The sequence below is a fragment of the Ranitomeya imitator genome, chromosome 1 (assembly GCF_032444005.1).
Source record: "Ranitomeya imitator isolate aRanImi1 chromosome 1, aRanImi1.pri, whole genome shotgun sequence".
In the NCBI taxonomy this organism is placed as follows: Eukaryota; Metazoa; Chordata; class Amphibia; order Anura; family Dendrobatidae; genus Ranitomeya; species Ranitomeya imitator.
The window spans coordinates 910,868,617-910,882,668 of NC_091282.1; the positions used below are offsets into that span (position 1 = coordinate 910,868,617).

General features: G+C 45.6%; 1 protein-coding gene across 1 annotated transcript in view; it reads right to left on the bottom strand.

The window, feature by feature from the left end:
* Positions 1-304: 304 nt before the first annotated feature.
* The window catches only part of RCHY1 (ring finger and CHY zinc finger domain containing 1), an 80,604-nt gene continuing 66,856 nt past the window's right edge, over positions 305-14,052 (bottom strand). The window contains exons 8-9 of the mRNA XM_069743502.1: positions 13,145-13,265; positions 305-579 (exon numbers count right to left, since the gene is read on the bottom strand). Of these exons, the coding sequence (XP_069599603.1) occupies positions 451-579; positions 13,145-13,265 (250 nt within the window). The 3' untranslated portion in view covers positions 305-450. The remainder of the gene's footprint in view (positions 580-13,144; positions 13,266-14,052) is intronic.

Consider the following 14,052-nt stretch of genomic DNA (forward strand, 5'->3'; position numbering starts at 1 on the left):
ATCACCATACCGGGGAAAGGGACCCCTCTCACACCATACCTCTCACTGCGCCTCCTCATCCCAGCACCTCCTCATCCCAGCACCTCCCCACCTCTGCCGACACCATGCCTCCTGTGACCCTGCTCTGCCACCGCCAGCCCTCAGGTAAGATACTGTAAATTCGGACAATAAGACGGACCCCCATCTTATAAAAAATCTTTTTTTCTGCAATTTTCACCCCAAATTTGGGGTGCGCCTTATGGTCCGGTGCGTCTTATAGTCCGAAAAATACGGTACATCTGTATCCAAAATTTGACAATTTTTAAAATTTGACATTTTTGACAATAATGTAGGAGGTTCCAATTTTATCGTCATCATTATAATAAATATGCTGTATCTTTCATTCATTCTATTTGAGCTATTTTTACTTTCTTGGTCTGATGAAAACACAAACATGCAGGCCTCCACTGACTACTCAGTTCTTGTCTGTGCTAGAGGCTTCCCTTCTTGTGTGGTGTTGTACGATTTACAACCATCGCATTTCATCCCTAAAATATGGAAGGGTACAGTTGATCTTCCACTGCAGTCATTGCAGAGAATCTGAGAGAAAATAAAATTACAATTTACAACATTAATAACAAATAGAAGTTAAGAATAGGAAAGAAGGCTAGGAAATTTCATATCGATCTATCTGGATTGTAATGAAGGAGTCAGAACCCTAAATTAGGCTTATAAAAATGGAGCAGCAGATATAAAACATTTTGTGGTTCTCCATTTAATTTCTCTCTCCTCTGATGTGATCGCCCATCAGAGGAGAGAGAAATAGGGTCCACCGATTATCCCCCCCGGTACCTCTGGTGTCCAGGCATCCCCCATGAAGTCCCCCGAGCGTCTTTTTCCGGGAGAAAATGGGGGGCGCATGTGGAGTGCGCCCGCCGTGATCTGCAGACCAGCACCCGGCAACAATAGGAAATTTTTCCTATTGTTTCATTTTGATCACTGTGATAGGGTCTATCACAGTGATAAAAAAAAAAAAACAGTAAATAAAACCCTCCTTTATCACTCCCTTAGTTAGGGAAAAACAATAAAATAAAAAATATATATATATTTATTTCCATTTTTCAATTAGGGTTAGAGTTGGGTTAAAGTGATTTGGGCTAAAGTTAGGGCTAGGGTTGGGATTACGGTTAGGGATATGTTGGGTTTAGGGCTGGAGTTAGAATTGGGGGTTTCCACTGTTTAGGTACATCAAGGGGTCTCCAAACGCGACTTGGCGCCACAATTGATTTCAGCCAATTTTGCGTAAAAAAAAAAAAATCAAACGGTGCTCCCTCCCTTCTGAGCCCTGTCATGTACCCAGTGGTTTAACCCCACACATGGGGTATCAGTATACTCAGGACAAATTGGACAACAACTTTGGGGGTCTAATTTCTCCTGTTACCCTTAGTAAAATAAAAATTTGGGGGCGAAAAGATCATTTTTGTGGAAAAAATGATTTTTTATTTTCACGGCCCTATGCTATAAACTTCTGTGAAGCACTTGGGGGTTTAAATTGCTCACCATACATCTACATAAGTTCCTTGGGGGAGTCTAGTTTCCAAAATGGGGTCACTTGTGGGGGGGTTTCCGCTGTTTAGGCACATCAGGGGATTTCCAAAAGCGACATGGCGTTCAATCTCAATTCCAGCCAATTCTGCGTTGAAAAAGTCAAACGGAGCTCCTTCCCTTCCAAGCTCCGCCGTGCGCCCAAACAGTGGTTTACCCCCACGTATGGTGTACCGGCGTATTCAGAAGAAATTAAATAACTTTTGTGGTTCAATTTCTCTTTTTACACTTGTGAAAAGAAAAAAAAAGGTTCTGAAGTAAAATGTTGTGAAAAAAAGTTAAATGTTAATTTCGTCCTTCCACATTGCTTCAGTTCCTGTGAAGCACAAAGGATTAATAAACTTCTTGAATGTTGCCCCTTCTATGAATAGAATAAATGGCGCTATAAAAATGTGTAATAATAATAATGTGGTTTTGAGCACATTGATGGGTGCAGTTTTAGACTGGTGTCAATTTTGAGTATTTTCTGTCATATACACCCCTCAAAGTGACTTCATATGTGATGTAGCCCCTAACAAAAAATGGTTTTGTAAATTTTGTTGTAAAAATGAGAAATCGCTGGTCAAATCTTAACTGTTATAACGTCCTAATAAAAAAGAATTTTGTTTCCAAAATTGTGCTTATGTAGACATGTGGGAAATTTAATTTATTAAGTATTTTGTGTGACATATCTCTCTGATTTAAAGGCATAAAAATTCAAAGTTTGAAAATAGAAAAATTTTCGCTTTTTTCATAAATAAACACAAGTCATATCGAAGAAATTTTACCGCTTACATGAAGTACAATATATCACGAAAAAAAAAAAAAAACTCAGAATCAGTGGGATCTGTTGAAGCATCCCAGAGTTATAACCTCAAAGTGACAGTGGTCAGAATTGTAAAAATTGGCTTGGTCATTAAGCAGCAACTTGGCTCTGTCACTAAGGGGTTAAGGTTTTTGGATTTATTTATCAGTAGTACAGCATATCCACTTCTCCATTATTTAGCCTGATTTCTACATAGATCCTATTACAGTGATCAAAACAAAATAGTAAATCAACCTTCCCCCCCCCCCTGTCATTCCCTTAGTTACAAATAATAAAATAAATTAAAAATGTATATTTTTCTATTCTTTGCAGTTAGGGGGTTAGAGTTGGGGTTAGAGCTAGGGCGAGGGTTAGGGTTGGGGCTAGGGTTGTGGTGTTAGGGTTAGGGTCGTGTTGGGGTTAGGGTTATGATTACGGTTAGGGTTGGGATTAGGGGAGTGTTTGAGTTAGAATTGGGGGGCTACACTGTTTAGGTTTGAAGGGTTCAACTAAGATCAAAACTAAAGGGCTTCATTTGGTGCTTGCGACTCCATCTTGTTGTTAAAGAGATAAATTCTGTTAATTTGGTAAAAGTTCATAGTTGTTGTGGGGCCACATTGTTCCAGCCTGGACAAGATATGAGACTGAGGGTGTACTGTTCTGCGAGACCTTGACGCACGAGCTGTTATGTTTTTTCCTATGCCACGTAGACACGGCCATATATGTAGTTTCCGTTTTTTCTGTATTCTTATAGGTAAAGTGTTGCAAGTGTTTTTAAACTATTGGTTGAAGTATAACTTGCTAAGATTATGAAAAGTGTAACACAAACTAATTATCAGTTGTCGGCAACACCCTGTGGATCAATTTGGAAATCACCGAGTCAACCACGAAGGGTCACTTCAGATTCTCCCCCAACAGCTTGGTGCCCAACGTGGGGGCCCCAAACAGGTACGCTTCTGCCCCCCGCAGGACAACAAGACAAAGAACCCTCAGACCGGAGACAGGCACTGGAAATTGGGACTAATCATCCCCCACGACAACCACGGTAAGTTGGCAGTTATAAGGTTCAGACTGACCGTTTGGTGTGGTTTTCCTGTGTTTGTTGCTGCAAAGAGGATTTGAGGTTATCCCTGATGGTGGGGTGATTCTTGGGTGGAGTCATATAGAGGTGTAGTTCCGTTGGGGGCACAGTGTTCAAACCGTACCTCATAAGGGACGGACACCCCGGATTGACCAGTGATTGTAATTCTCTTTCTAGTCAAAATATCCTGAAATCCTGATCACTGTTAGAATCAGGCGCGGTGATCGAAGATTGGGTAGGATAAGTAACTCAGGAATATATAGATATATTTACAGGGGTTGGACAAAATTATACTAACACCTAACCTTTTGGCATCATAATCTTCGAACTTGTGATAAACATGCAAACCGTGACATATGGTAATGTTTTGTAGTTGATTATTTGTGTTATGTGATATGTGTATGTAAATTAACTGTTTGTTTTGCATAATTGTAAGAACATTGATGAGCACCTGATACCAATGGCAGACCTCTTGGATTTTCAAAGAGGCCAAATTGTTGGTGCTCGTATGGCAGGCGCTAGTTTAACAGAAAGTGCCCGAATGCTTGGCGTGTCAAGAGGTACTGTCTCCAAAGTAATGACTGCGTTTGAAAGAGAAGGAAAAACGTCCCCAGCAAAGCACAGATCTGGCCGAAAGTCAAAGTTGACAGAGACCCCGTCGGACTCTAAAGCAAATTGTGAGAGAGGATCGCAAGACCACGGCTCTGAAAATCACTGCTGAGCTCAGTGAACACCTACAGAACCCAGTTTCCACGAAAATTGTTCATCGGGAGCTGCACAAATCTGGATTCCACGGAAGAGCTGCAATTAAAAAAAACGCTGTTCTCAATGACAAATGTTTCCAAGCGTTTAGAGTGGTGTAGAAACCTCAAGAATTTGTCCCTCAAGGAGTGGAAACATGTAATATAATCAGACGAATCATTGTTTACCCTATTTCCGACCTCCGGCTGAGTGTACGTTTGGAGACAGCCGAAAGAAGCATTCCATCCAGACTGCCTTCTCCCAACCGTAAAACATGATGGAGGTTCTGTGATGATCTGGGGTGCTATTTCGTGGAGATCTGCCAGGCCAATGATATCCCTTCATGGAAGAATTAACAGCCGAGATTATTTAGGCATTTTGGGCGACCAAGTGCATCCAATGGTTCAAGCACTGTTCCCGAAGGGGAACGTCATCTTTCAGGATGATAATGCACCAAATCAGACAACTAGAATCGTTAAAGCATGGCACGAGGAACATTCAAATGAAGTTGAGCATCGCATCTGACCTCCACAATCCCCAGACCTCAACATTATTGAGCATTTATGGTCGATTTCAGAGATTCAAGTTAGATGTCGATTTCCGCCGCCATCGTCGCTCAAAGAACTGGGGCGTGTTTTAACTGCTGAATGGGCAAAAATTCCTTTGGAAACAATTCCCACCTTGTATGAATCCATACCTCGGAGAATCGAGGCTGTAATCGCCTCAAAAGGTGGACCTACACCATATTCTACCCTCTCCTAGTGTTTCATCACCCATCCCCTGCAGACTGTGAGCCCTCATGGGCAGGGTCCTCCCTCCTTATGTACCTGTGTGCCTTGTTATCTGCTCATGTTTAATGTATTTGTCTATATTTGCCTCGTGTTCACATGTAAAGCGCCATGGAATAAATGGCGCTATAAAAATGTATAATAATAATATTAAACTAACTTTTGTTGATGTTTCCAGGTGTTTCCATTATTTTGTCCAACCCCTGTACATACATATATATTTATATACTAGATGGTGGCCAGATTCTAACGCATCGGGTATTCTAGAATATGCATGTCCACGTAGTATATTGCCCAGCCACGTAGGATATTGCCCAGCCACGTAGGATATTGCCCAGCCACGTAGGATATTGCCCAGCCTCGTAGTATATTGCACAGCGACGGAGTATACAGCACAGAGCCACATAGTATACAGACTTAAAATAAAAAATAAACCTATACTCACCCTCCGAAAGCCCGTAGAAGTCCTGGCCCTGTGTGCGGTGCACGCACCAGCTTCCGGTCCCAGGGTTGATATCGGCGCAGGACCTGTGAGGACGTCGCGGTCACATGACCATGACGTCATGGCAGATCCTTCTCGCATACGATCCTTGCCACCGGAACCTGCCTTTCCCGCTCCTCACGATGCTCCGGTGACCGCTCCATGCAACTGGCAGGTTCCAGTGGCAATGATGGTATGCAACAAGGACCTGCCATGACGTCACGGTCATGTGACCGCGACGTCATCACACCGTGGGACCGGAAGCTGCCGCGCGGTGACAGAACTACAACGGGCCCTCGGATCGGAAGGTGAGTATGTTTATTTTTTATTTTTTAACCTGTGACATACGTGGCTGGGCTATATACTACGTGGCTGGGCCATATACTACGTGGACATGCATATTCTAGAACACCCGATGCGTTAAAATCGGGCCACCATCGTGTGTGTGTGTGTGTGTGTGTGTATGTGTGTGTGTGTGTATTTATATATATACATTTAAAGATTTTTCTGAATTTTCATGACTATGAAAATTGTAAATTCACATTGAAGGCATCGAAACTATGAATTAACACATGTGGAATTATATACTTAACAAAAAACAACTGAAAATATGTCATACTAGATAGTGGCCCGATTCTAACGCATCGGGTATTCTAGAATATGTATGTATGTATAAAACTTGGCACTCAATTTTTGAGAAGAAAAGCTTCTTAGTTTATTGATGCATCCAGACAAACAAAACCGCTAAACGTTTTCGGTCCACACCGGACCTTCGTCAGAGCGTTTCTTAGACATTGACTGGATGTCGCTCTCCTCTGCTCTGAACTACTAGTGCTCAGGATCCAGCGCCGTTACTCCCTCCAGGCTTTGTGCCTCTCCTCTGGCGCTTCACCTTCCTTTGTGATCCTGCAGCAGACTGCAGCTCCTATATCCCGTGCTCTGGCTGACGCTCATTCAGGCTCATTAGCTTCCTCATCCAGTCAATGTCTAAGAAACGCTCTGACGAAGGTCCGGTGTGGACCGAAAACGTTTAGCGGTTTTGTTTGTCTGGATGCATCAATAAACTAAGAAGCTTTTCTTCTCAAAAATTGAGTGCCAAGTTTCATTCATCTTTAATATACGGGGTGGACACCCTACTTGAGCACCGCCAACCCTCATATCTACTGAGTGCCGTGTTTCCTTACCGTATGTATGTATGTACATAGCAGCCACATAGTATATAGCACAGGCTACGTAGTATATAGGAGTACTACGTGGCCTGTGGTATATACCATGTGGCTGCTATATACATACATATTGCAGAATATCCGATGCGTTAATATAGGCCATGCAGTAAATAACACAGCCCACGGAGTATATAACACAGGCCACATAGTATATAGCAGCCATGCAGTATATAGCAGCCACGAAGTATATAGCAGCCACGAAGTATATAACACAGCCCACATAGTATGCAACACAGGCCACATAGTATATAGCAGCCACGAGGTATATAGCAGCCACGAAGTATATAGCAGCCACGAAGTATATAACACAGCCCACATAGTATGCAACACTGGCCACGTAATATATAGCACAGCCCACATAGTATCTAACAGTGGCCACGCAGTATAGAACACAGCCACGTAGTATATAACACTGCCCACGTAGTATATAGCAGCCATGTAGTATATAACGCAGCCCACGCAGTATAGAACACAGCCCACATAGTATTTAACACTGGCCACGTAGTATATAGCAGCCACGCGGTATCTAACACAGCCCACGTAGTATTTAGCAGTGTGGGCACCATATCCCTGTTAAAAAAAATAATTAAAATAAAAAATAGTTATATACTCACCCGGTGGGATCCAGCAAACCTCTCGCGATGCGCGCACGGCTGCCGCCATCTTGCAGTCCCAGGATGCATTGCGAAATTACCCAGATCACTTAGCGGTCTCGCGAGACCGCGAAGTCTTCTGGGTAATTTCGCAATGTATCTCTGGGACCAGAAGCTGGCGGCAGGCGCGAGCGCATCGTCGTACTATGGAAGGTGAGAATAGCAGGTTTTTTTTTGTTTTTTTTTTTAATTATTTTTAACATTAGATCTTTTTACTAATGATGCTGCACAGGCAGCATCAATAGTAAAAACTTGGTCACACAGGGTTAATAGCGGCGGTAACGGAGTGAGTAACCCACGGCATAACGCGGTCCGTTACCGCCGGCATTAACCCTGTGTGAACGGTGACTGGAGGGGAGTATGGAGCGGGCGCCGGGCACAGACTGCGGGGAGTATGGAGCGGGCGCCGGGCACAGACTGCGGGGAGTATGGAGCGGGCGCCGGGCACAGACTGCGGGGAGTATGGAGCGGGCGCCGGGCACAGACTGCGGGGAGTATGGAGCGGGCGCCGGGCACAGACTGCGGGGAGTATGGAGCGGGCGCCGGGCACAGACTGCGGGGAGTATGGAGCGGGCGCCGGGCACAGACTGCGGGGAGTATGGAGCGGGCGCCGGGCACAGACTGCGGGGAGTATGGAGCGGGCGCCGGGCACAGACTGCGGGGAGTATGGAGCGGGCGCCGGGCACAGACTGCGGGGAGTATGGAGCGGGCGCCGGGCACAGACTGCGGGGAGTATGGAGCGGGCGCCGGGCACAGACTGCGGGGAGTATGGAGCGGGCGCCGGGCACAGACTGCGGGGAGTATGGAGCGGGCGCCGGGCACAGACTGCGGGGAGTATGGAGCGGGCGCCGGGCACAGACTGCGGGGAGTATGGAGCGGGCGCCGGGCACAGACTGCGGGGAGTATGGAGCGGGCGCCGGGCACAGACTGCGGGGAGTATGGAGCGGGCGCCGGGCACAGACTGCGGGGAGTATGGAGCGGGCGCCGGGCACAGACTGCGGGGAGTATGGAGCGGGCGCCGGGCACAGACTGCGGGGAGTATGGAGCGGGCGCCGGGCACAGACTGCGGGGAGTATGGAGCGGGCGCCGGGCACAGACTGCGGGGAGTATGGAGCGGGCGCCGGGCACAGACTGCGGGGAGTATGGAGCGGGCGCCGGGCACAGACTGCGGGGAGTATGGAGCGGGCGCCGGGCACAGACTGCGGGGAGTATGGAGCGGGCGCCGGGCACAGACTGCGGGGAGTATGGAGCGGGCGCCGGGCACAGACTGCGGGGAGTATGGAGCGGGCGCCGGGCACAGACTGCGGGGAGTATGGAGCGGGCGCCGGGCACAGACTGCGGGGAGTATGGAGCGGGCGCCGGGCACAGACTGCGGGGAGTATGGAGCGGGCGCCGGGCACAGACTGCGGGGAGTATGGAGCGGGCGCCGGGCACAGACTGCGGGGAGTATGGAGCGGGCGCCGGGCACAGACTGCGGGGAGTATGGAGCGGGCGCCGGGCACAGACTGCGGGGAGTATGGAGCGGGCGCCGGGCACAGACTGCGGGGAGTATGGAGCGGGCGCCGGGCACAGACTGCGGGGAGTATGGAGCGGGCGCCGGGCACAGACTGCGGGGAGTATGGAGCGGGCGCCGGGCACAGACTGCGGGGAGTATGGAGAGGGCGCCGGGCACAGACTGCGGGGAGTATGGAGCGGGCGCCGGGCACAGACTGCGGGGAGTATGGAGCGGGCGCCGGGCACAGACTGCGGGGAGTATGGAGCGGGCGCCGGGCACAGACTGCGGGGAGTATGGAGCGGGCGCCGGGCACAGACTGCGGGGAGTATGGAGCGGGCGCCGGGCACAGACTGCGGGGAGTATGGAGCGGGCGCCGGGCACAGACTGCGGGGAGTATGGAGCGGGCGCCGGGCACAGACTGCGGGGAGTATGGAGCGGGCATTTTTCCGCCTGACTGTACCCGTCGCTGATTGGTCGTGGCTGTTCAGCCGCGACCATTCGGCGACTTTGATTTCCATGACAGACAGAGGCCGCGACCAATGAATATCCGTGACAGAAGGACAGGCAGACAAAGACGGAAGTGACCTTTAGACAATTATATAGTAGATTCTAGGTTCTTCAAAGTAGCCACCTTTTGCTTTGATTACTGCTTTGCACACTCTTGGCATTCTCTTGATGAGTTTCAAGAGGTAGTCACCGGGAATGGTTTTCACTTCACAAGTGTGCCCTGACAGGTTTAATAAGTGGGATTTCTTGCCTTGTAAATGGGGTTGGGACCATCAGTTGTGTTGTGCAGAAGTCTGGTGGATACACAGCTGATAGCTTTTTTCTTGCCAGTCTATTCAGTAGGACTAAGTAAAGAAAAACGAGTGCCCATCATTACTTTAAGAAATGAAGGTCAGTCAGTCCGAAAAATTGGGAAAACTTTGAAAGTGTCCTCAAGTCCAGTTGCAAAAGCCATCAAGCGTTACAAAGAAACTGGCACACACACGAGGACCGCCCCAGGAAAGGAAGACCAAGAGTCACCTCTGCTTCTGAGGATAAGTTTATTCGAGTCACCAGCCTCAGAAATCACAGGATAACAGCAGCTTATTTTAGAAACCAGGTCAATGCCACACAGAGTTCTAGCAGCAGACACCTCTCTACAACAACTTTTAAGAGGAGACTTTGCGCAGCAGGCCTTCATGCTGCTAGGAAACCACTGCTAAGGACAGGCAGCAAGCAGAAGAGACTTGTTTGGGCTAGAGAACACAAGGAATGGACATTAGACCTGTGGAAATCTGATCTTTGGTCTGATGAGGCCAAATTTGAGTTCTTTGGTTCCAACCACCGTGTCTTTGTGCAACGCAGAAAAGGTGAAGAGATGGACTCTACATGCCTGGTTCCCACCGTGAAGCATGGAGGAGGAGGTGTGATGGTGTGGGGGTGCTTTGCTGGTGACGCTGTTGGGGATTTATTAAAAATTGAAGGCATACTGAACCAGCATGGCTTACCACAGCATCTTGCAGCGGCATGCTATTCCATCCGGTTTGCGTTTAGTTGGACCATCATTTATCTTTCAACAGGACAATGACCCCAAAGAGACCTCCAGGCTGTGTAAGGGCCATCTGACCAAGAAGGAGAGTAATTGGGTGCTACGCCAGATGACCTGGCCTCCACAGTAACCAGACCTGATCCCAATCGAGATGGTTTGGGTGAACTGGACCGCAGAGTGAAGGCATAAGGGCAAACAAGTGCAAAAGCATCTCTGGGAACTCCAAGATTGTTGGAAGACCATTTCCAGTGACTACCTCTTGAAGCTCATCAAGAGAATGCCAAGAGTGTGCAAAGCAGTCATCAAAGCAAAAAGGTGGCTGCTTTGAAGAACCTAGAATTTAAGACAATTTCAGATGTTTCACAGTCTTTTTATTAAGTATTTAATTCCACATGTGCTAATTCATAGTTTTGATGCCTTCAGTGTGAATGTACAATATATATATATATATATATATATATATATATATATATATATATATATATATATATATAAAATCTATCTATCTATCTATCTATATATATATCTATATCTATATCCATCCATCCAGAGATGTCCGGAGGGATTGTGAAAGGTTAAACTAAGATCAAAACTAAAGGGCTTCATTTGGTGCTTGTGACTCCATCTTGTTGTGTACAAGATAAATTCTGTTACTTAATTAGGTAAAAGTTCATAGTTATTGTGGGGCCACATTGTTCCAGCCTGGACAAGATATGAGACTGAGGGTGTATTGTTCTGCGAGACCTTGACGCATGAGCGGTTATGTTTTTTTCCTATGCCACGTAGACACGGCCATATATGTAGTTTCCGGTTTTTCTGTATTCTTATAGGTCAAGTGTTGCAAGTGTGTTTTTATACTATTGGTTGAAGTATAACTTGCTAAGATTATAAAAAGTGCGACACAAACCGGATTAGGGATTTGCTTTTGATCCTCCCAAACAGAGACATGTCTCTGTCTGGTCATTCTCAGTTGCTGTCAACACCCTGTGGATCAATTTGGAAATCACTGAGTCAACCGGGAAGGGTCACTTCAGATCCTCCCCCAACATAGGCACATCAGTAGGGGTCTCCAAATGCGACATGGAGCCCGCAATTGATTCCAGCCAATTTTGAAATCAAAAAGTCAAATGGTGCTCCCTTCCTTCTGAGCCCTGCATGCTCCCAAACAGTGGCTTTTCCACACATACAGGGTATCGGCATACTCAGGAGAAATTGCACAACAAATTTTGTGGTCCATTTCTTCCCGATACCCTTGTGAAAATGTTTGGGTCGAACGTAAATTTTTTGTGAGAAAAGTCAAGTGTTCATTTTTTCCTTCCACATTGCTTTAGTTCTCGTGAAGCACCTGAAGGGTTAATAAACTTCTTGAATGTGGTTTTGAGCACCTTGAGGAGTGCAGTTTTTACAATAGTGTCACTTTTGGGTATTTTCTGTAATATTGACCCCCCAAACGCACTTCAAGTGCGAGGTGGTCCCTAAAAAATGGTTTTGTCAATTTTGTTGGAAAAATTAAAAATGGCTGGTGAACTTTTAACCCTTATAACGTCCTAACAAAAAAAAAAATTATGTTTCCAAAATTGTGCTGATGTAAAGTAGACATGTGGGAAATGTTATTTAACTATTTTGTGTGACACGACTCCTTGATTTAAGGGCACAAAAATCATCATTTTAAAAATTGCAAAATTTTAGCTAACTTTCTATTTTTTTCAAAAATAAACGCAAGTCATATCGAATAAATTTTACTAACATGAAGTACAATAGGTCACCAAAAAATAATCTTAGAATCCGTGGGATCCATTCACTCGTTCCACAGCTATAACCTCAAAGTGACAGAGGTCAGAATTGTAAAAATTGTCCTGGTTACTAAAGGCCCCTTTCACACATCAGTTTTTTGCCGTCAGTCACAATCTGTTAGCTCGACGGAAACGTCGCAGATTGTGGAAAACTGATGCGACGGATTAGTTTTTTCGACGGATCCGACTAGAGGATGAGGCTAATTGGATCCAAAATAAATCGGAGCATGCTGAGTTAAAAAAACAAAACGGAATCTGTAGCCGGATCTGCCACTGTCCATTTTTTCGACGTACACAAAAAATCGTGCCCATTGTCTCCGCCTGCCGGACAAACAATTTTCGACGGATCTGGCGAACAACGGATGAAACGTGAGGCCATCCGTTGTTAATAATAGTAATCTTTATTTATATAGCGGCAACATATTCCACAGCGCTTTACAGTTTAACAAACACAACAGTCATAAGTAACAACGTTAACAATACAATAATTAAAGCGAAATAAGACGACTAATACAAGTCTGAGAATAAAACGATCCGGCGGCATCAGTCGCCGGATTTGTTTTTTCCAAAATTCGACAGATTGCGACTGAGAGCAAAAAACTGATGTGTGAAAGGGATCTAAGGGGTTAAACTACATGCAGAAGACCGTATTTCTGGTCAGGGTGAGGTCCATGTGCACAACGGACAAATAAAATCATAGTATGCACATGTCTTGTCCGTTTCGCATCATTAATGTGGTGTAAACAGGAGATTTGCTGCCAAGAACAATATTATATGTGCACAAAACGATTGTGTTAACAATCGTTCTGTGCGCATGGAAGTGTGATTTGCCTGTCTAAACAGACTATTAAACGCCCACCCATCTCAGCCTGCATGTAGCCACACAATGTACGACTAGTCTAAACGATCATTAGTGCTTGGAAGATTCTTAAATGTAATTGAATTTAACTAGCATGTATTAAGTGAATCTGTTCATTCACTCACATCAACATTCATATTCTGATATTCAGGAGGCATTGGTGTTTGGGCAACTTCTTCATCAAGTTGGTTCCAGGTCCTAGACATATCAAGGGCAGAACGCATGCATAGTGGACATCTGTATCCCCTGTAATGAAAGGGGGTGAAGCTTTATTAGTTTTACAGCCAAAAATATTTTTGATAGAAAAATATTACACGGTTCTCTTCATTTTTATAAATGGCATAATTTCCTTTTGCAAAAATTCTTATCTAATAGTATGTGAGGGGAACATAAAAACACTAATCTTCTATACTAGCAGCATTATAAAAAATAATCCTACAAAAACTGCTCATAACCAGATATGGGTGAACCTGGACAGAAATGTTTGGCGCTTGTACCGGACAATCATTGTTCGGGCCTGAACGCTGAACACAGACTTTCTGCTGAAATCTGATGCAGTGTTCAGGGGAAGTCCGTGGTGGCAAGGAGAGACAGAGATAAATAGAGATAAAGAGAGACAGAGACACAAAAAGAGAGACAAAAAGAGACAAAAAAATAAAAAGAGACAAAAAAAGAGAAAGACAAAAAGAGAGAAAGATAAAAAAAGAGACAAAAAGAGAGACAGACAAACAAAGAGACAAACAGAGAAAAGCAAATGAATCGATTATTCAGTGGGGATAGTGTGGAGGTTTGGGTACTGTTCTGGTAACAGAGTCAAACTTTTTTTAAAAGTTTGGATCAGGTACCAGAACCCGAACTTCAAGCAGTCCGCCTATCCCTACTCATAACCGTTAGATTCCTCTTCGTAGATCCGGATTTCTGCAGCACACTAGTATACCTAGCGACCATCCATTGTCAGAGATGGATCAGTCATGATGGATTTTCCAGCCAATCGTCTCCTGCATTAGAGAGGTCATTTAGCTCCTTCTCCTCC